Raw genomic sequence first — 23,564 nt, forward strand, 5'->3', positions numbered from 1 at the left:
AAGACGAAGAGAAGCATTCTATTGTAATTGGTCAAACGGACCAATTTGGAAATTATATGATGCAATGTGTTATGTGACCATATATATTTGCCATACTTCTTATAGAGTTGGCCTTTTTTTATAGTATGTATGTCTTTTTTTTCGCCACTTCCCACAGGTATGGCATTATCAGACATATATTTATGATCATACAGGGACTGTTGAAAAAAATTTTAGGCTGGTACAAATCGTATGGCAAAAAAAATTGCTGTTTTTCGGCGGTATGGCGGCCATTTAAAACGATAAAGAAAATTGTGATTTTCGTAAATGGCTGCACGACAATGATTAACTGTGCAAAAATTAGCCTGGTACAAATGTTTTATTTATTTAAATTAACGCATTCCCGTCGGTATGGCGGGCTGTCACACCGGAGAAGTATGGCATGACACTACCGCCTCTTATTTATTTTGTACTATCGGAAAATACTAGAATTTTTGTGGAACAAATCATTTGACACTCGTAATTAATCCGACGAGTTCAATTAACGCCCACGCGATTGGTCCGCCGGTACCAGCGCTATGACCAATATTTTTCTTTTTTTCATTGCGTAATGAGAACCCCCGAAGAACCGCATTACTTGTACAAATGACCCAATATTTTGTGTCACTATCTCCCGGTCTATAATGACATGAAGCGCGTCAACGTATTTTAGAGTAGTGATGCCGTTGAACATTCGAACAAAGCGCAGCATCGTTTCGTATTTCATTCCCAACCCTTGGAAGAATTATCTAACCCTTAATTTTAGCTTCAAACTAAACATACTGTTTAAATAGGACTAAGGTGTTAAAGAAAACACACAGACACAATGTTATAAGAGAACTTTATTTATTGTAATTACAGTTTATCTATAGCGTGAACTGGCAAATAACAAAAAGAATATTTGTCTAGAATTACACTAGAGAACCATTTTCACAGTCGGCCGTGTCATAGACAACAATTATAATACATCCACTAATCAAACAAACTGACGGCGACATTGACTCACGAATTTTCAATTAACCACAAATTTCGTGTATTATCTAAATTCTAGAAGCGTTAACGAGGGCACGATAGTATATTAAAAGGATGAAACCAACGGATGTGTTTTTTTAGAAAAGTGATTACACCGATGAATCGAATGGCGTACATCACCGTCTTAAAACTTACCACGATTACAAATCTTATTAAAATATTTAAGAAGACCTCTTTCAATGGCGCACTGCAAAACAATTGGCTAAATAATTGAGTTTTACTCTATCCTTTTATTTCTCTACTTACGCTACGATGATATATATAAAGCTACTATGGCGGATTTTGAAATTATCGTAGATTGACTGAGGCCTCCTTAAAACGACTTTAGGACAACAATCGAAAATATACAAAAAATCGCTTATTTAGTATTTGGTGCCTGATTTGATATGTCCACGAAATAAACGCGAAATGAATACTAACCGTCTAGCTATTATTGCGTAACTAAACGAGGTATCTTTTGTGTCTATGATAGAACTAAGCCCGCGCTGTGCAACTCGAAATATACGCACGCGAGCGTCCCTATTCTATAGAGTATACACTATTATTATCAATTTAATACTTAGTTAGAGTAAACACGCCTCACGACTGCTATGGAAGACTCGACGCTTTCAAGAAGCACTTTCAATACATTATTCGTTAACACTCACTGGTAGAAACGATTACATGTTTATTGACTCCTTACTGTATAGTTTATACAAAATGTACAATATTTCAAAAGCTTTCTTCAACAACACTGTAAATACATAAGGATACAACATTATGAATAAAATGGAACCACTGACAATCTCTGGAATGCCCAAACTTAAGTCACGTTTGTGACTACATCCCCGAAGGAACGCTATTTACTTCACATTATGAACTATGTACGAGGCCATATCTATAATACATAAAAATCGTTAATTAAATTGTATGTTGCAACGGAATAATAATAATCAAAATTATGTTCTACGTAAAACCATTCTTTGTTAATTTTTGTAGCCTATTAGTGCTCTCTTTATATGCCATCAAAACATGTATTATCGTTTTACTGGGCTTGCTTTTGTCCAAGCGAAATAATATAATTGGACACTTGAAATATAATACTGCTGTATTTGGCACACAATGTGATAAATACTAAGTAATTTGTACTATTTCAGAGCTTTGCGGACATTTACATATTATATTTTATATATAAAAATGGACAACAGCAAGCACTCGAAGTACACTTAGAATACCATCAACGGTTAATTTTATACAATTACAATAGCAACATTATAGACAAGAAAAATTTATTGTACATGGATAAAATGCTATAGCGAGATAGTTCACGATAATTTAGAGTAACATCATTTATTGAATTTAGGAAAATAACGTTTAATAGACCTCCGTGACAGTAAGTACTTCTGCTATATAAATTAATGACCAAAGTTACGTTTAATTTATATTTAAATTAGTGGCACACGTTATGCGTAGGCCATCAAAATAGTAAATATGTACAATAAAATACGAGAACTTTAATTTTCTCAAATATTCAAAGATTAGGCGTGAAAATCCCTAACAACTACTTAGTGAAATCACTGCAAGGACATCGAACAGTAAGAGTCGTTGAATATATTAGACCATGGAAACTTTAACTGAAAGATTATATCTTAAGATGTATATCTCATTATTTTCTCATAGATAAACATTATCTTCAATAACACGATGTCGCTCACAGCAACAACTTAATTTACATAGGCACACATAAAATTATACTCTATAAATGAAATTTAGCTCTATATACATAAAGAGTATATTTTCAATAAGTTTGATCTGGAGAAAGAACTGAATCATGATCAACACAGGTAAATTTTTCTAAAACAGTAATTACTTTAGGTTAAATCATTTATCACCTATTAACATCTCTATAATTTATAAGATCTTCAAGTTAATCTTTAATTAAATTTAACAAGATATTAGTTACCTACCTATACGCAAATGCATCGTAGTTATAATATGAGAACTGAACAAAGAGGGAAAACTTTCTAAACCGTATCTTACCTTAAAATAAATAATCCTGTCTCAAAACAAGATCAAAAGTTCACTTGGTCGGACCAAAACTTCAGTCGATAAAATTGATCAAAACTCCTAAGCATTTCACGTAGACTATACTGCAGTACTCGGTCTTAGACATTTAGACATTTCTGGAAAATAACTCCTCATTACGCGACCTCTTAAAAAGTATTTTCAGAATATAGAAGTGTAAATTATTTCCTGAAAACGTCTACCCATTAGAGTATTACCAGACATTAGTTTACGACAAAACAGTCCAAGTATCGTCTAACACACGCTATTCGAACACAACGTACATCGACTCGCCGAGCTTTCTTGATCTAGGTAAAATGATAGTGATATGAAATTCGATATGGTAATGGAAAGCTATTGCGGTCGATTTAAGGGCGGGATAGTCACGTGACGAAAGAGAGGCATAGCCGCAGTAAGAGAACAAAAGACAGTGCGGTTGCTGCTTCCAATCGACCGGCGCGCCCACAGGACTGGATCTCGATTTCCTAAAAAAAAGGTGAAATACATTTTAATTGGGTCTTTTAGAATATTTTTTGAAGTTATACTGCCTTTGGCGCGTTAGGGAAAAATGATGAGAGTAAATTTTTACGATGCGCGCGCACACCGTCACAAAAAACCGACACCCTGAAGTTAGCATAGTCAACATTTTAAAATAAAAAATGTCCATTTCTGTAATTATGTAGAATTTTTTTTTGTGATATTTAAATAAAGTTTATTTTACTAGATAGATAATGCGTTATAATAAAACTTTCTATGTATAGGGTGTCTCAGTAAGAGTGCACTTTTTAATTTTTAAATAAAGACAAGTATTTTATGACAGAGTTCTGATATTTTTATTGCATTGTAAAGAAGACATGTTCCGATTAAGTATGGAATAAAATGCAAATGACCTACACGGCTCCGATGACAGGCCATTACACTTTTCATAAAATTTTCCATGACTTTTGCACAGAAATGTGGCAGTATCTCACCGATGACGCGTTGGATTTCCGATTTGAGCTCAGGAATGGTTTCGGGCTTATTCACATAAACTCGAGATTTCACAAAACCCCAAAGAAAAATCGCATGGCGTTAAATCGCACGATCTTGGTGGCCAGTTGACATAATGACTTTTTTCGAAAAATTGGCATCGACTTCACTTTGCTCCATTACTCATTGAGCAAATTGCCGGTGCTTTCCTTGGTCTGCTGGTTTGAGCTCCTGAGTTAACTGAACCTTGTACGCATGAAGGTGGAGGTCTTTAGTCAAAATTTGCTGCGTCGAATTGATGTTTTCGGGTATTCGGCGACACTCTCGTTTACAGCAGCAATGTTTTCAAGGGACCGACCGGTACGTTGACGCAAAGGATTCTTATTATCCATACCTAATTGACCCAGTTTCTTCGAATTTTTTGACCACTCTTCGAATGGTTGACACATTAGGTGCACTTTCTCGGCTGAAAATTTGTTGAAGTTTGCGAGCGTTTTCAGCGTTACTTTTGTAATGAGTTTTCACAATTATAACGAGTTGTTCTTTCAAAAAGCGCTCCATTTTTAATAATCGGAATAAACAGAGGTGACAGCTGTCAAATTTCAGAGTTGCCACTTGCAGGACAACAAAAATATTACAATTTTAAAAAGTGCACTCTTACTGAGACACCCTATATTAAATGCCTTTTTTCTATTGTTAGTGTCGTTTTTTTTTACAAACGTAGAATAAGGCGAAAGATAATTTTTTTATTAAAATGATTTTTATCGTGTTACCCCAAAGAATTTTACCTTCTAACGCGTGTACATATGTACAAATAATCAATTAATAAGATCAATATTAAAGCTCTGTTGATATTAATTACAGCATGTGAACCTGTACTTTTGTAGAGTATGTTTTTGTAGCTTCCTTCCGTTACATACACTGTACAAATAAAATAAAAATATTACAACCCACCTCGGGGTGGTAAGAGACGCATGAGCGAGGTCTGCGGCGGTGCGAGGCGCGCGGGGGGCGGCGACAAGCAGCGCGGGGCGGTGCCTCCCGAGGACGGACGTCCAGTCTTTTCGCACCGCATGGGCACAACGTGTCTACTACTAACAGGATCAGGTTGCTGTGCGGGATCTTCTGCACGCTGAATGGCCTGGAAAATATTAAATTGGTATAACAAATGTCAATCACCAAAGCGTTAATCATGCGTTATGGAATACAGCTCTTCTTCAAACAGTATCATTAAGCTTTTACACTAGGATAGGATTAAATCGAGTATCTTAGTATGGTATTTGTTTTTCACAACTCAAATGACAAGTCCATTGAAACTTACCTTTCGCAGCCAGAGTTATGGCAATTAGTCAGTTTCCCTTTCAGCGGTTGTGCTGCGTTTAGCCTCGTCGATTGTAGTGTGAAGAGCTCAGCACTAGTATCGCAAGGCCGTACAGCTGCCGATCTTGCAGCTTCCCGTGGAGGTTCTCTTGGCATGTGAGGTGGCGGAGCGCTAGGCTCATGATTAACATCACCTACACCGTCTATAATGATCTCGTACGTGCCATGGTCTCGCTCTAAGTCCTCTTCTCCTTCGTAGTCCTCGTAATCTATAGAATGCCCTAAGGGATCTCGTTATACTGTTTCGTTAATTGGCATAAATAAGGAATGAACGTATAATATTGGAGATAGTAAAGGCGGAAACACCTTATAAAAATGTACAGTTTTTATAGGGCTAAAGGTGAGGAAGATCACTAATTAATAAATTCAACTGGTGCTCAATAGTTGGATCGCAAGTGCAATTTAAAAGGACTTACCGCTTTCATCTTCCGTATAAGGATGAGCAACAACAGAATCCCATAGAGGATACCACACTGCTAACAAACGAGTTAAATATCCACCGAGCCAAGATAACGGTTTCATTGGCGCCAACTTATTTCCCTCCCCACTGAATTGGTTTCTGGAATCTGGACACCGCCCTTGGTGGTCATGAACTATAACTTTTTTGTAGATTTTGTCTTGAACCAAAGAATCCATTATAGTCCCGTCGACCTGACCGAAGAAACGTCCTGTTTGTGATACGTCCTCTGATAGAATGATAAAGCCATTATCATCTAAAATGTAGCAGTCAAGTTCGTCCCCAGCACACGTCTTCTTGCAGACACTTCCGGCTGTGCACTGGAACAGAATAAAAAGTAATTTAGGAGCGCTGAAGGTGTGGTATGAAAAAAAAGTTTTTTTTAATTCAGATATTTACCGTTGATGTTACATTCAGGAAATGTTTAGCCAGCGAATCTAGTTGAAAGTGCAGACCCACTACCGCAGCTGGTGCCCTGTGGCCCCTTGATTCTACAAACACGGCGTGAGTCGCGAGCACTAATGGAGGCTTGCCATTGAAGTCATCTGCCTCAGAGCCATCACGAAATGGCACCGAGAACACAAAGCTCTCTGGCTCGATAGAGTGATGTTCTACTGCGCGACGATACCATTCAGAATCAAAAGATCGCGCGTATTTCTCGCTAAAATGTCTGAAAGGTAATTTATTTATTTTGTTTATTCACACTTTGTTGCATTAAAAAAACACAAATAAGACAATACATCAAAATTATAAGGGATGCAACGGATGGCCTTATCGCTTACATGCGATCTCTTCCAGGCAACCCTAGTAAGGGCTAGTAACTAAAAAAAAGGAAATATGATGAGTAAAGTGCAAGGAATTTTGTAAAAAAAAAATATAGAACCTTAATTTAAATTTACCTTTTATTATTGTCATAAAGTATGTGATTGGATATTGAACCTAAAATATTGTATCGAAGTTCGTATGACCTACACAACTTAGATTGTATAGTGTTTATTTTGTTTTTGTCTTTCATGGGCCTAGTCCCAATAAATTGTAACTAAATATCTCTTAGGTTGGTCGGTTGGTTTACGTTATAACGAAGTATTGTTCTTAGACTTTGTAATGTCCCCAAGAAACTGTTTCTAGTATACATCTGTTTATTGCTTAAAATTACTCACGGATCAACAGAGTCGGTAGACCTTGTTGTGTTTAGATTTTCGGTCCATCTCAGAAGACCACTCCGTGTTGCAATGAAGGACATAGTGACCACGAACTTGTGGAATCGGCCTTGCCTGTAAAAATATAGTGTCTTAATGACTATTTTATATAATTTAGTTAATCCATAGTAGGGAATTAATATAATTTAATAATTGAATTGCCACACTAGACACTAGTTTCCGCCCGCAGCTTTGCCCGTGTGAGTTTCGTGTCTTTTGGCAATACTTTTTGTGACCTCTTCGACATTTGCATATTTCAGTTACTATACATTCAATCATTAATTATACACTTAAACATTCCTCAGGAATCAGTTATCAATTGGCGAAAACCGTATAAATATCAGTTCGGTCGTTTTTGAGTACTTTTTGAGTACGGTCGAACTGTACTTGTGTTGAATTTCTTAACTTACATTATTTTATAAAAACAAAACTAAACTTCTGTTTAGCTTAAGTTTAAGTAAAATAACAATATCGTTAATATTAATCTTACTTAAATGTGAATATCTTATTTTAACATTACTTTAATATAATAAATCTAATTATTTATTAACAAGCACCATGGACCGATTTTCGTGTAAAATATATTATATACAATAGTATACTTTGCTGATAAATTAGGCGGCGGTGGTACATGGCTATCCATGGGCAGATCGTGAATTTGTGGGGCTCTGGGCTATTACGGGGAAGTCCCCCGTGATAGACGCGACAAAATACACCGACTGAAAACAAGCGACGGGGAATTTCCCATTCCCTTCGATAGACACGCATCGCACATGGGTTGATTGATCTCAGAATTACCAACGTTATGATTGGATGTTTTAAAATGTCAGATATTTTTTTTAATTAAAAATATCTCCTATTGTTTTCAGTGGGGATTTGGGGCCTTTTGTATCCACGGGGCCCTGGGCCGCAGCCCTTTAGCCCTTAAGTAGATCTGGCGATAGCCATCAAAATAATAAAACTATAAAACAGTATAAGAATGTAGACAAAATATTTCATAGAGTTATTACAATTTGCACAGAAAATCCTTGGCAGCTTTTTAAAGGTGATTAGCTTACATCTATTTACCTGTTTCCTTGACAGCTTTTTTATACTCAATAACTTAGTCTAAATAGAAATATACATAGGTGTTGAATAACTTATTACATACAAAACAATATTTAATTAAAAGTGAATTACTAAAGAATATAATAATATAAACCCATAAATTAGCCAGTAAGCTAGACTAGCCATTACCATAGACAGACCATAGGAGCTTACTTATTGTGCATGGTTACTCTTAAACATTGATTTCATATAAAGAAGTATAAAATCATGAAAGGGGTTTACTTAGTATTTAAATCATCTAGCCCAAAATGCCGATAATTTTACGTTACCTTGTCAATAATGCCATTAATGTCGCTATCGGGCTATTTGTGTGACAAACATAAATTATTAGTGATCGGAAGAGTATAGTGCAGTATTAAAAACATGCAAACTTAAAATTACGTTTTCTCGTTTCCTTAAAAAAATGCCTGCATTCTTCAGATAAAAAGGCGAATTAAGAATTTTACTTTCTTCCGTTTCATATTTTAAAAACATAACGACTTCAGTTTTATCAACAAATTATATTTGGCTCAAGGTGCCTTAATTAATTTTCATGGTTAAATATTCTTTATAAATAAGCATGCTAGATATCAAACGTTTAACTTACTGTGAATGATGGCTAGCATGTCCAGTATGTGCGTCCAATTCTTTTATTACCATTGCGTCTCGTACTAAAGACTGAACTAAAGTTTTATCGCCTGAAATCAAAGAAAACTCATGTAGTAATACTAAAACAACATTATTAGGATATTTACTAAACGAGTTGAACTTCTAGTGCAATAACATTATCCGATTTGAGAAGATTTCGTAACTGTGTTTCCATCAATTTATCAGCTTGAACTTTTCGTCGTTAAGATCTCAAAGAGGTCTTATATAAGATCTTTTTTAGATTACCCTTACTTACAATTAATATACCTACTTATCTTAATATATATAAATTACGTGTCACGTTGTTTGTCCGCTATGGACTCCTAAACTACCGAACCGATATCAAACAAATTTGCACACCGTGTGTAGTTTGATAAAACTTAAAAGATAGGATAGCTTACATCTCAATGTATACCCGCAATATTATTTTATTGCAAAATATTTGTTTATTATTTGATACTCAGAATTCTAACAGATGGCGCTGTGTTGAAAGTACCAACGTTTCACATAAGCTACAATTTAATGGCATAACCACCACAAAAGCATGGTGGTCCCCATGACTGGTGTTCTCCTACCGTTTCCCTTGAATAGTTTGCTACTATGTAATATAACAAAAACCTTAGCCACGGCAAGGTTTGGCCGGTCTGCTAGTATATTTATATGTTTTTTGTAAATAAATATAATACTTACAGTAATAAGAGTCTCTCTCCTGTTTCTTATGCGCGTTGTGAAGTGTGAGCGCGCGCGGGCGCAAAGACATCCACTTCCAGCCGGGGCGGCCCGTACGCGTCAGAAAATGTAATAATTGCTCTTCTGGAGAGTTGAAAGTTTGGTCTGACGTTGAAGCGTATTCGCAGTACACCCTAGAATTTTATTTTTATTAGGGATCCCCTGTTATTGACAAATGATTTATTGAACAATCAAGTCAATATAACGTCACTTTAATATAAATCATGATCCTACATTGAACATCTAAGGCTTGATTTATTATAAGTACTTTTGACGGGTATTAATTGGCATTAATCCGGGGTATCTACCCCCCAAGTCTATTATATACATGTTGCAAATATACTTTACCGTTGCTTACCTTCGAAGTTGTATACCAAATTAAAAAAAAAACCATTAATACAACTTACCAGTCTGGATGAACTTTCCAGTTATCTCCCTTAAAATATTCTGTAACTGAAACAAATACGTCATAAAGTAATGCAAGATGATAATTTTGGGAACAAGTTTTTTAAAACATTTAAAATACATACTATTTATAGGACTATGCTTGATTTCCTGCTCCGCTTGCAGTTCGTACATTCCGTAGCCATCGGGCAACACGGCGGCGATGGAATAAGGAGTGTCTTCCACCGGGCTGTAGAAATATCGCTGGCGACGCGTTGCTACTCGGCGCATACCGTCGTATTGTACCTTTACGCCTATCTCTGTTTCACCCTCTCGCTGCTCTATCATGTCGTGGCGCAGCTAAAATTATAATTTTAATAAAAAAATCAGAGAAAATTAGAGAGCACTGTTGGCCTAGTGGCTTCAGCGTTCGACGTTCCTTGAGGTCGTAGGTTCGAACCCCGGCTGTGCACCAATGGACTTTCTTTCTATGTGCGCATTTAACATTCGCTCGAACGGTGAAGGAAAACATCGTGGGGAAACCGACATGTCTTAGACCCAAAAAGTCGGCTGCTTCTGTCAGGCACTGGAGGCTGATCACCTACTTGCCTATTAGATTTAAATGATCATGAAACAGATTTAGAAATCTGAGGCCCAGACCTAAAGAGGTTGTAGCGCCACTGACTTTTTTTAAAATAAAAAATACCAAAAGGTTACGAAACCTCAAACTTTAAACAGCCCTTTAATTATTAAAAAAAAAACAAGATAATGTACTAATTTACAACTTACGTCAAGTAAAAGGGAGGTAAGATTAACACGGGAATTCTCATCGGAATCGACGAGTAACTCCACGTCTGTGAGGTCAATGCTTGAATATAGCGGACGTAGCGTCTCTGTATACTAGAATAGAAGTTATTCCATTACGAATTTGTGATAATTATAAAAAAAAATATGTATTCGTTTGATTAATAGTCAATAATTAGTTTATTTCCATATGTATAACGCTATTATTCCCGCTAAAGGCCTCTCTGTCAAAGTGCCCATTTAACACTCGGTAATACGGTGAAACAAAACAGGCATCTCTTAAGCTTAGGTTTCCTAGAAAAGCGGTGCCGTCACCCATACGTTGTCTATAGATTACATAGGAGTAGGTTTTCTAGAGAACGTTGAGTGTCACCGTAACGTCAAATAGTGGTGCTGTAATTTGCATGACGGCCGTCATAGCGGTGATAAACAGTAGTTCAACGTTTTTCGCGTGTAGCCCATATTTAATTAATACATAGTGGAAACGTGACTTAGACGAGCGAAAATGATTGTTTTTTTTGTATTATGTTAAAAAGTAAAGACGGTCGTTATTAACAACCGTATAATGACGGTGAGTTAACGGCACCGCTTTTCTAGGAAACCTAAGCTTTAGGCTCAAAAAATAGACGGCGTGTGTCAGGCACAGGTGATATCCTACTTGCTCAAAAAACAAATGATCACGAAACAGGTACAGGTACCTAAGGCCCAAACCTTAAAAGTATGTAGTGTCACTGTTTTTTTCATTCGACACTTATTAAAAACATTAATTATAAGAAAGATTATATTTACCTCCTCGTTCGTATACTGTAACAAAATTAAACGCATATCAGGCACTATTTATGAGTTCTTTTACTATAAAATTTAATCAATTTGTAATTTCCTGTGATGATAATAGACATCAGTTTGTCGTTAAAGCAGTCACAAAGGACTTGGTTGATTTTTCTTAGAGAAAACTAAAAGCGTTGGCAATTGTATATACATTTTAATTTTTTCAGAAATTTATAATGAACATGTATTTATTTACAGCAGTAAAAATTATAAATAAAGGTGCTATCATTAACCAAAGACAAGCACAGATTAGGCAGATTACATAACAGAGAATTAATATGTAAACAAAATCATATAAATTTTATTTTAGTAAGGTACAATGATAAAATCTTACCAGTGGTCTCAAATCTGGATGATATAAAACATGCCCGTTGTTATCCACCATGAAAGAGTAACCGTTTACTCCAAGCTGCAAATGGAATATTGTTTTAATAAAATAATCATATCAAATTAATACAGCATTATTAATATCTACATTCACAAACGCCTTAAATATGAAGTGATTGTTTTCTCCTTATAACTCTCACGTAATCTTGCAATTATTAATTATGACACGTTCTTTAAAGTTGAACTTATTTAGGCTTAAATAATATCATAAAAGTCTTGAAATGGTTTCTCCTACTTGGAACTCCAAGACGCAACCTTAGAATAGCACTTCATCTTTGTGTACCGTAATTGACTTTTTTCTAAGATTTGTAAGAAAATTGCGATACTATAGAACTAGATTTGAATAAATATTGCAATACACCTAGGAATCATTAAAGGTATACCAACCACGTTTTTAATTTATTTTAGTGTAATATTATTACGTAGGTAAGAGTATTGTAAATACTCTAAATTTTATCTAGACTTTTCATATATGTATTTCCCATTCATCAAAGCATATCTGTTCAGAATGTTCAAAGACCTGTAAACCCTCACCTGTTTCTTAATCTTTAATCTTTTTCCTTAATCGACAAGAAGGTTCTTTAATATCCATCCCGAAACAGTTACTGATTCGATTACAATTCAACTCTGGACTATGCGCACTGTGTCATACAGTCCTTCAATTTAATGAACAACGAAATCAGTCTAATTTCACCGTTTTGACTAAAATACTCTTTTCGACTCAGCGTGAACACAATCTCATCGAAAGATACGAAAGTTTAGTTAAAAGAGTGAAAGTGGAGTGATTTAGTTTTTATGAATATAGTCTCACGATACTTTGTAAATTATATTACCTTGTATGGTGCTACGAGCTTCTTTATTTGATCGACGGGAACGTCGGTACCCACTACACCAAGTAGATTGGCTTCTCTTTGCTGGAAATAACTGATTATTAGGTGCCGAACAAATAGACAAATATTACGCCACTTTATTTGTATCCATAAATATCTAATAATACATTTGTATATGTAATGTATGGTTTAATGGTTGCAGCTCCTTACAAACGTTGTGTAAAAAAAAAAAAAATGGCAATTAAAAAGAGTGGCGGAAAGTTTATTGCCAGTTCTTCTCTTCCGTTCTACGCCCTTGATTTGAGAACTGGCAATAAAGGTAAAATTAGAAGCATTAATATGTATTTCTTTACTGACAAGTCATAAGTGTACAATGTGTTACCCATATGATTAAATGATTTTTGAATTGAATTGAATACTTAGTATCCTAGTAATATTAGCATTACCCTCTATTATTTTTTTTGAAAAAAAAAAAGAGATTTTGCTTTTACGACACTGGGGCAAGTGATTTTTACTTATCCCTAACCTTCAAAAGACACACGTGTATAAATTTGACCACTGTTGTACTATTTTGTGAATAGTTTGTGAGATATCGTATTTTTAGTGAAGGAACTTATGTTTCCTAAGAAAAGCATCGCTTTTTGGCGAAAAAAAATACTATTGCACCCAAGCCTTGGATTGATAAAACATTATTCAGACTCTGCACCAGGAAAATCACAAATTGCACGCCCCAAAGTGGCTAACTCTTCTTCTGAGCAGTGTTTGAAGCTGTTCAATCGTAATAAATCCGAGTATTTCGAAAGATTTGACCCCCAGCTACTTTTTCTCAGACCTCAAGAGATTGTTCGCAGGACAGAAATTTTGCGCTGATGAAGAGGTTATCGCCTAAACTAAAGCCTAATTTAAGGCTTAAGACAAATCGTACTATAAAATGGTATCGAAAAATTTTATGACCCCTATAATCATAGTATCACTCTCGAAAGCTATTCAGCCCACTTGTTATATTCGTAAATGTAGGAAATTTAAAAATCCACATTTACATTCGCTTAAACGGTGAAGGAAACATGGTGTGGAAACCAGCTTGCCTTAGACCCAAATACTCGACGGCGTTAGGCACAGGAGGCTGATCACCTACTTGCCTTTAGATGGACAAATGATCATGAAACAGATACAGAAATCTGAGGCACAGAAATAAAAATTGTAGCGCCATTGGTAGATCACTTACGGTATGGTTCCTCCGGTCGAAGATAGGTACTGTGACTGACGTCATCAGCTGTCCCATCCCGTCGTCGTCCAAGCTGCTACTCTGTAATAAACATTTAATTTATTGCATAGTCACGATTGAATAAAGTAAATAGTCAATAACAAATAAATATTGAATGGTGGCACAAAAAATGATATCATACCCTTCCTCCCACGTAAACGGGACTCCAGTGAACCGGGTGTATCGTCTGGTACATTACCAGTGGTCTCGCCAAGACTTCTACGAAGTGAAGGACCTTGGCACGGATCTCGCTGTGGTCGTTAATTGTCACGTGGAAACCTGATTTAATTAAATATATAAATTGCATTTAAAAGAAATATGAAACTGAATATTATAAAGCTTAAGAGTTTTTTTTTAATAAAACCCCTTTTAGAATTTCTGTTGCGTGCGCTACGTAAACGGTGTAACTTAAAAGTTTCGAAAAACCCGCGACAAGGTTTTTAAGGTTTACGGGTTTTTGGTTCTATGTTTACTATGGTAATCAGATTTGTTTTATAAAAATTATTTTCCAACCTGTTTTTATAAACATGATATTAATCAGTTTTACGATTTCATTCAGTATCTAACTCATTAATATTACGCAAAAAATCGTAGGGAACATACAACTAGTAACATAAGGTAACGTTTGCAAATTGCCCAATATAATTTCATAAATATATGTATACAGGTTGGTCGAAAAGTCGTGGATCAAAAGCAAATAGGGGATAGATGAGGTCATCAGCTGCAAAAAATTGTTATACGGGAAGTCTCTAAGCTCAACCCCTGTAGAGTTATAATTTATTTTGCGTTTTATAAGCAAATTAACTTTTTTTTACTAATTCTTATTAAAATTCTGAAAATCTGTATAATTTCACACTATACATAATTAAACATTTACCTTTATTAGTACACGCCATGTCTTTCATATTACTTCCTGAAGTAGCGTCACCTCCTACGCGGTACGTGAATATTCTCACGGGCATATGTGGCCAATTCCACGCGCGGAACACACCCTTCACCCCACTAGCCCCTCCCCCCGCACCTATAACAGCTATCGCCTGATTGCACTGGCAACCCTGTCCGGTTCGGTTGTACTGAAAATAATTCACTATTCTGAAAATAGTTCTAGACGGAAAGGTCGACGAACTGAGCGAATCATTCAAATCTATAAGTATTTAAGTCCATTAAAACTTCGTATTACCATACCTTATTGGATTATGCTCTGATCAAAGGCGATTTAAGTGAAATTTATTTAGTTGGGACCAGGAATATGTAACTTGGAATGAATTTAATATACAAATGTTATTACCCTTTGAAGGATTTCGAAAGCTGTTGTGAGTGCTCCGGTTAAGTTAGCTGCACCACCCGACGGCTCAGCTCCCCAGACTGCACTTTTCAGCTCACGTATCGACTCCGGTACGGCCTTTAAATACGATATATTTTAATGTAACATTCAGTATCTCATATTTTTGTATCTCACACACTGTTTTGTTGTGTTTTTTTTAATATTTTTATTACTCTTTAATGTAAATATTATACGGTTTCGATATTTGTAAATATGTGAGGAACATGTATACTAACTTTTTTAGTATAGTAGTTTATTCTAAGAGTATTGTCTTCACATATAATTATTTAACAAATGTAACAAAATATTGTAAACCTATTTTAAAAGAGTAAGTGTGGAGTTTCTTGCCCATTCTTCTCCACACGAAACTACCTTTTGGAAGGGGCAACTAGTATCTTCTTTATATTTTTTTTTGACGTTCAAAAGTGCCATTTTAGATGGTCTATTTGAAATAAATGATTTGACTTTGAGTACATTTTTATGTTACTCATATCCGTTATCAAATCATCGAATTCAAATAATCAATGAGACCCACATCGCAGCTTTTCATAGGTAGGCAGATATACAATTTATTTTGTTAGGCTCGCAAGTACGTTGCCGGCCTTTTAAGAATAGGTACGCTCTTTCCTTGTCTTATTCTTAAGTCAAAATGGTTCACTGTGGGCACGGTTCCACAAAGTGATGGTGGGCGGCAGTCTGTTAAAAAGCTGAGTTGTCAATGTATTATTCCTATAGCATATTTGATCTGCTTTTGAGTGATTTATGTGAGTAAAAAATGGTTTCTGCGACTTAATTAGAATTTTGACGAAGTATAAGTTCTAGCGACTGATAAGACCAATTTCCTATATTCAAGATTATATGAATATCATAAATTCATTGTTATAGTACTTACAATTTTACAGCAAATATTGTATCGTGCAGCAGTAAGTAATTGCGCACTCGCGAGCAACAATTTCTAATTCTACGATGTCGATATTTTCTCGACAACCTTCATACTCGTAGAAGAGGTCAAGGATTTGTGTCATCCATTAAGATACATTTAACTCTTATGTGCAAATAAGAGCACTTAAACAAGTAACTTATTGCGAATTTACTGGTTCGCGATTTTTGGTTTACGCAGTTTCGATGTTAAAAATGTTTGTTATAAAAAAGGGAAATTATAATCTTCTTAATATATATAAATTACGTGTCACGTAGTTTGTCCGCTATGGACTCCTAAACTGCCGAACCGATATCAATCAAATTTGCACACCGTGTGCAGTTTGATTTAACTTAAAAGATAGGATACCTAACATCTCAATTTATACCCGCAATATTATTTTATTGCAAATATTTGTTTATTATTTGATACAATTCTAACAGATGTCGCTGTGTTAAAAGTACCGACGTTTCACATAAGCTATCTACCTTTCACATAAGTTCTCCTACCGTTTCCCTTGAATAGTTTACTACTATGTAATAAATAAAAACCTTAGCCACAGCAACGCTTGGCCGGTCTACTAGTTATGTTATAAAAAAACATTAAATTCATTCGTTCAGTTCTTAATTACATGCCTAATCAATTTAAACTGCGGCATAAAGCTTATGTTAATAACGCAGCGTACGAGGCCGCAACGCCGGCGTGGTTCTAAACTAAAGCAGCTTCCCGAGAATACATAATTAAGAGATGTTGCCGACCGAATACAGCAATACCTATAATTTATTCGAAAATTCTTCGTCATGCTAACAATATTATAAGGCTACGAAATAGTGGGGTCTTTTTAGCAATAAAATTGGGAAGGACTTTAAATAAATAAAATTATGTCGCATTATGTCCAGTTCCGTTTTTCGGTTGGTAGACACTGAACGCTGTTCATAACGGACACAGAAATGTGTCTACCACATTATGGACGGCTACTGTAATTATTTATTTATTGTTGTTTAAGAAGATTTACACCATTTGGTGTTATATGAATAACTACGTTTAGTCGTCAAATACCACAGACACTTATATACTATGAATTTAAAGTACAATAATGAAGAAGTGTAATAAGTTTGTTAATTTCAGCGTGACAAGTCAAACTTGTTAGAAATACTCGCGTGTGCTTCGAGTTCTAGAACTCGATAAAGGCGCGGTCGCGACAACTACCTGTCAAAAGTGGGAACTTGCGGAATCTTCACGCTCGCGCCACAGATATCATCCAAACTTTCTACTTATAAACTGGGAAACACATTTTAGCGCTGTCACAGTTTTAACAGAATGCTCTTAGAAGCTTTCTTGAGAAGAACATCGAAATGAATGGAATGAAAATATATTTTTTTAAATCACTGAAGTCTAAAGATACCAAAGCCTTTTAATGTGTTATGGTAGGGGAGCCCACGATGCTAAATGGGGATTTACTCGAGCGTCGTAGAGACCTATTGGGATGCAAAGCTTAGATAAAAAGAAGAAACAAATGTTATATGATAAATTCCTTTTCATCGGTGGGGGAAGCGGCTATAGATAGTTAAATATGTAAAAAAAACTGTTGCATGGACATCCTCGAGCGCGTCAGATATTGATAGCATCTATGCCCTACGTATTTTTAATAATGTACGTATGTTAATCTGATCGTTTGCATGATGCGGGTGGTTGTATTTAAGGGTTGAAAATGAAAAAAAAAAAAAATTTATCGAGCGCGTCAGATTTTCTAAGGGAGTGTTAAGTGCACCAAAAAAAAGCTCTCATTCACTAATCTGACGATTTCGATGGGACGCAAACCCACGGCCATTTTCATAATATGCAAAAAAAAACGCAATTTTGAAATACTCAAGCGCGTCAGATTAAGATATATGTGGTTCATCTTTATGTTCTAAACGTACTGTCTCATAATCTGACGATTATCTAGAGGGATTCGCCTGATCTGACAAAAAAAATTTAGAAAAACGATTCACCGAAAGGGCCATTCCTGCAACTTCCCGCTACTTCCATTCCTAGGCGCTTAAAATTGATATTTTGAGCTCGCTGAGTTCAAAGTAATAACATGTCTATGCATTTGAGCTCTCCCAGCTCGAAAGTCTGATAGAATTTTCATAGAACACTATTTTTGGAATTTTCAAACCGCAGTAACTTTTGAATGGATCAAGCAATTTTCATGCGGTTGGCGGCATTCGACGCAGTTTTATCATCATCATAAGTAATTTTGCAATTTTAATTGATAGAACCACAAATTTCGGAGTAATCCCGAAAAACACTTTTTCGGGTTTCTTTCGTTCACGATATCTCTCGAACTAATCAACCGCTTTTGACGAGCTTGGTGGCGATCGACGTGGTTTTTCAAGCTCAAAGGCGGATTAGTTTTTGAAGTTGATCAATAAAGAAACCACTTTAAAAAAAAATATTTCTTATTTTTTTAAGATTTTTCAAAATTTCTCAAAATCTATCGGTCCGAATCGGTTCAAATTCACAGGAAATGTAATTTTGAGGGAAATATTTAGAACGCCGTTTAGTAGATTCCGATCGGTTAAAGGAAATGTAGGCATCACGCAGCTGCACGCATTTAACTTTATCGACGATTCTTTGTTATTTCGGCTTGCGGAAATCGTCAGATTATATATTTTTCATTATTCTTGAATTATTTCCTTCAAAATAAAAAAAAATTTGCTATGCTCGAGAATGTCGAGATGACGGTTTTTTTTTGCCCTCCCCTTTTTTTCCGTCACTCTCAAATTGTCCGATTAGTGGAATATACACTTTTTAGGATGTAATTAACTCACCCTACCTTAATCTGACGCGCTCGGGAATTTCTGATGGTCAATTTTTTTTTACTAATCTGATCCTGTCTCCTTCACGGGCGGCCTTATATATGGGCCTCATATTTTGTGGAGGTACTTAACCGGGTACAAGGTATCCCCCTATATATTAATCTGCCGCGCTTTAGTAAATCCCGAAATCCCCTCTTAGGCTCCCCTACCATTACAATTTCATAATATTGTTTTAACCATGTTTTGAAGTATTTTTAATTGTTTAGAGAACTATTGGATCTTAGTTTAATGCTAAATTGGACTTGACCGGGATAGTCAAATGTCAAGTGATCTGATCTCAGTAGGCACTTTTAATCTGTTGCAGTTATTACGTAACATCTTGAGACCACAACAAAACGTCCACTTAAAATGTTCTTTAGACGCGAACAAAATTTCTAGAGTCTTCAAAGAGCAAAAATATTCTTCGGAAACTGTGATAAATATCTGGAAATGTCTATTCGCTACAGATTTATGCCCCAGATATAAATTGCTATCTCTTATTGTAGCTGTGTCATCCTTCGGGGTATATAAAATGTATTATTATGTATTAGATTATACTTTGTTTTTATTTTATGGGAAATTGTTGCTTTGACGTTTGTGCCGTGAGTCAGTTTTGGGGAGTAGCTAGGAATATCTTACATTTATTTGTAAAAATATCAGTCGCGCTATAACGTTTTAAGCCTGCGATTTATCTCTTTCGTAATCATTTGTTTTTTCTGATAGCCAAGCAGGTCAATCAAAAAAGATAAGCGTGAGTCAGGCATAATAAGCAATCAGCCTTTTATGCCTGACATACGCCGTCGACTTTTGGATCTAAGACATAGTTTCCCTAGGATATTTTCCTTCACCGCGACCGTGTAGAGATGCGCGCAATGGAACCCCTAGTCCAACACTGCTCTAATGTTTACGTAGTGTATGATTTACGTACGAAATGGATCTATTTTTATAAATTAAATATTGTTTAAAGCAGGATAGTGATAGATAGTAACTTAAATCTGATCACTGGACGTTGTGCACTTGAATTTTCCTTCTTCTTTTTGTCAATCAGCACTTTATTAGCATCATATTATGGCTTGGCTATAATAGTATAGTTACTCTTCAATGAAGGTTTGCTTCAGTGACTGAAGATAATTCCTACTTTAGACATTATTTGTGTTACCTAAGTGGCAAGCAGGTAGTTGAGGTTTCATTAATCTAAACGCCGCGAATACAACTTTTCACTTAAGAAGAACCATTTACGAAATTCTCAAAATATTCCATTAAGTTGGATGGACTAGACAATTGATGAATTCTCTTTAAAAAGATGTTTTGTATTTCATCGCGTTTTAAATTCAAACGGCGTCTTTCATCCTACATCAATTTAGTTACTATTCATGGGAAATTATTGTAATAAATTCTATTATTTTGTTTCTTTTATTCCGTCAATTTTATACGATGACTAATCTCGTAAAACTCGTCAATCCGTCTCTTCAAAGGAAATTAATAAATGTACCTTAGGTTGCTTTCTACACAACTTTTGGGATCGTATGTGAAATTGTATTTCAAAGATTTGAAAGGAATGTATGATTCAAATATATAATTGCTGATACAATATAATAGAGCCACAGATTAAGCGTCTGATTGAATCCATTAAGCCAAAATACACAGGCGGCAGATGCGTATCAAAAAGTGGTAGCACGCAATATATGCATTTGTCTAGCTATTATGAGAATACAAATCAGTTTTGAATATTTGTTTCTTTCATTTTCGTTAATTTCTTTCATCATGACACCAAATCGGTCAGATAATCATCACATTACAAAATAGCCTAATCAAAAAGTTCATGGCTAAAAGAGTTGATTATTTAACAAGAATCTTCCTCCGGGTTCGATTCCCGGTTCGAGGGCAAGTTTTAATTTAATTTAAATTTGTTCTCGGCCCAAACCGTGCCAGAGCCATAAAAAAAAAGAATCTTCCTTTAAAGTTTAATGATTTTGTAATTTTTTTATAGTTATAGTCTACGAACCACTATTTCATAGACTTATAATATAGTTAGTGTGACGAAGACTTTGCGAATAAACGAGCCTCTCTCGATTCTAAGTGATACTGGCTACTGCCCGCCCATGAAAGCGGATACTCTCAATACCAAAGGGCTCGCGGGTGTGTTGCCAGCCTTTTAATAATTAGTACGCTCTTTTCTTGAAAATCCATATAATTGGTGCTGAAATATTTCAGCCGGCAACTGGTTCAAAACAGTGGTGTAGCAAAAACTGCCTTAAATAACGCCCAGTAGTGAAATGACGGACGTCGAGGTGATACGGGTGGATTTTAGTAGTCTGCCAGTACGTCCAATGATAAAACTCAGCTGCAGGTGTTAATCCTAACAACTCCTCTGAACACTCTCCGTGGTAAATGCGGTTGACGATGAAGAGAGACCCCACATCTCAACGCAACGCCAATGGATCAAGCCGCTCGGAAATATATATTTTTTTTAATCTGTTGCCTAAGGCGTTGTCCTAATTGGCGAAGATCGGACGATGACACGATGCGGTCTCGTCGTGCGATGAGTTCAAACATACAGATTTCATCAGAGTGTCCTATTTGAACCTCACAAGTAATCGTGCCAGCACATGAAATGCTTTAATAACGATCGTACGATGCGTTTGATCGTGCGATCATGTAATCAAAGCAACAGATCTCTTTTGAGTGTCCTAATCGGTTACTACGCGATGCGTCGACGCGCGAGGGGCGCCAGCCATCGAACGACGGCATCACACGATGGACATCGCGCGATCTATTAGGACACCTGTTAGGTCATCGCACGACCACTTTGATCGTGAGATGAAAAACGCATCGCTCCATCGTACGATCGCTCCCAATTAGGACGCCGCCTAACAGTCTACTTACCTGAGCCAAAATCTTCGTGTAGCACTGATGTAACTCCGATACAGTATCACTGTATCTATAAATATTGACAAAGTCATTAGGCCCTAGGGTATCCAATAATGCTGAGATTGTGATCTTCGCCAGTCTTCGATATGATGATCCCATGTCGTCAGAATCGTCCAGAAGGATGACCAAATCCTTCGGTGATGTCGCTGCTTCCACGAACCAATTTGATGATCTGAAGTCGTAGAAGTCACGTGCGTGGTGTGAATAACCATCTTCCGGTGGCCAGGACATAGCTGTAAACAGATTCTTAATCAAGTAAAGTCATGGTTAATCTAAAATTAATCAACAATTATTGGTGTTATCACCTCTTAAAACTACAAAACGACTCAATGGTCAAACGATAAAATAATGCTCACATACAATAACATTAAAACAGTAATCATAGATTGATTAAATATGATACTAGCTGACCGGGCAAATGTCGTTTTGCCATGTATCATTTATAATAAAAAAATAGGGGTTGATCGTAGAGGGGTGAAAGTTAGGGGTTGTATGTATTTTTTAATGCTGTATCATAAAAAAATATCTAAAAATAAAAAAATATATTTAGACCCCTAAACATTTAGGGGGATGAAAAATAGATGTTGTCCGATTCTCAGACATACTCAATATGCACACAAAATTTCATGAGAATCTGTCGAGCCGTTTCGGAGGTTTAACCACAAACACCGCGACACGAGAATTTAATATATTAGATTTAGTATCATTTTTACTATTCGTAACTAATTCAGTTTAAAAGTAAGAACTTTTTTTGTTGTTCATTAATCTCCTTTTTGTAAGCCATTTATCGTTGTATTAAACTATAGTACTTACCACAAATTAAGGTTTACAAACCTGGATATCTTCTCATAAACCCGGACGACGAGGCGTAATACTGCCAAGAAAGTGTCGGGTCGATTTCGTAGTTATTAACGAAGAGTGGATCCAAATGCTCAGACCATGCTATCTGATTCTGCACTTCGGGATCTGCGACAAAACAAAAAGTTATCAATTAATTAATATAATGTAAGACTTATTGTGTGTTAAAAGTGTCACTAATGTTGTGTCTAGTTTGTATGACTTAATTATGTTATTTCTAATTTATTCCTTAATTTGAATGTGTTTAATTTTTTTTTAATTTTTTTATTATGATAGTATTTTTATTTACACAAATACAGTATTTAAAATTTTCTTAACCTATAAAGTAATAATTAAAATAAATAAAATTAAAATCAAAACAAATGTAAAAAGTTTGGTCCCTGTGTGTTTCCTCCCTGTATTGCGAGACTTCATTTATATTTCTAATTGCATTTCAAATATGTTGTTTAGCCAATATTTCACCGAAACAATAACTTTGTGGTTGAGGTTTAATTGAATAAATTGAGCGTTAATGCAGTATCCCGTAAAAAAATATGAAATATGCATGAAGTGATCCAAGTTATGTATCGAGGCAAGAGCTTTTATGAAGCAATTAGGGAAATTTTTATTTAACTAGCGAAGCCATTAGTGC

At 35.6% G+C, this 23,564-nt stretch overlaps 1 protein-coding gene across 4 annotated transcripts in view; it reads right to left on the minus strand.

Moving 5' to 3' along the window:
- Positions 1–840: 840 nt before the first annotated feature.
- LOC125048919 (voltage-dependent calcium channel subunit alpha-2/delta-3) overlaps positions 841–23,564 on the minus strand; it is a 54,059-nt gene continuing 31,335 nt past the window's right edge. The window contains exons 5-25 of one of the 4 annotated variants that reach the window (XM_047647918.1): positions 22,910–23,041; positions 22,031–22,308; positions 15,347–15,460; positions 14,936–15,131; positions 14,201–14,337; positions 14,020–14,100; positions 12,798–12,878; positions 11,912–11,986; positions 11,539–11,553; positions 10,735–10,845; positions 10,092–10,305; positions 9,969–10,014; positions 9,523–9,695; positions 8,792–8,882; positions 8,475–8,507; positions 7,060–7,173; positions 6,299–6,569; positions 5,859–6,219; positions 5,384–5,663; positions 5,017–5,203; positions 841–3,578 (exon numbers count right to left, since the gene is read on the minus strand). In XM_047647918.1, the coding sequence (XP_047503874.1) occupies positions 3,477–3,578; positions 5,017–5,203; positions 5,384–5,663; positions 5,859–6,219; positions 6,299–6,569; positions 7,060–7,173; positions 8,475–8,507; positions 8,792–8,882; positions 9,523–9,695; positions 9,969–10,014; positions 10,092–10,305; positions 10,735–10,845; positions 11,539–11,553; positions 11,912–11,986; positions 12,798–12,878; positions 14,020–14,100; positions 14,201–14,337; positions 14,936–15,131; positions 15,347–15,460; positions 22,031–22,308; positions 22,910–23,041 (3,092 nt within the window). In that variant the 3' untranslated portion in view covers positions 841–3,476. The remainder of the gene's footprint in view (positions 3,579–5,016; positions 5,204–5,383; positions 5,664–5,858; positions 6,220–6,298; positions 6,570–7,059; positions 7,174–8,474; positions 8,508–8,791; positions 8,883–9,522; positions 9,696–9,968; positions 10,015–10,091; positions 10,306–10,734; positions 10,846–11,538; positions 11,554–11,911; positions 11,987–12,797; positions 12,879–14,019; positions 14,101–14,200; positions 14,338–14,935; positions 15,132–15,346; positions 15,461–22,030; positions 22,309–22,909; positions 23,042–23,564) is intronic. The other 3 variants (XM_047647993.1, XM_047648071.1, XM_047648165.1) reach the window with 3 other exon arrangements.

This window comes from Pieris napi, chromosome 1 (assembly GCF_905475465.1).
Source record: "Pieris napi chromosome 1, ilPieNapi1.2, whole genome shotgun sequence".
Lineage (NCBI taxonomy): Eukaryota > Metazoa > Arthropoda > Insecta > Lepidoptera > Pieridae > Pieris > Pieris napi.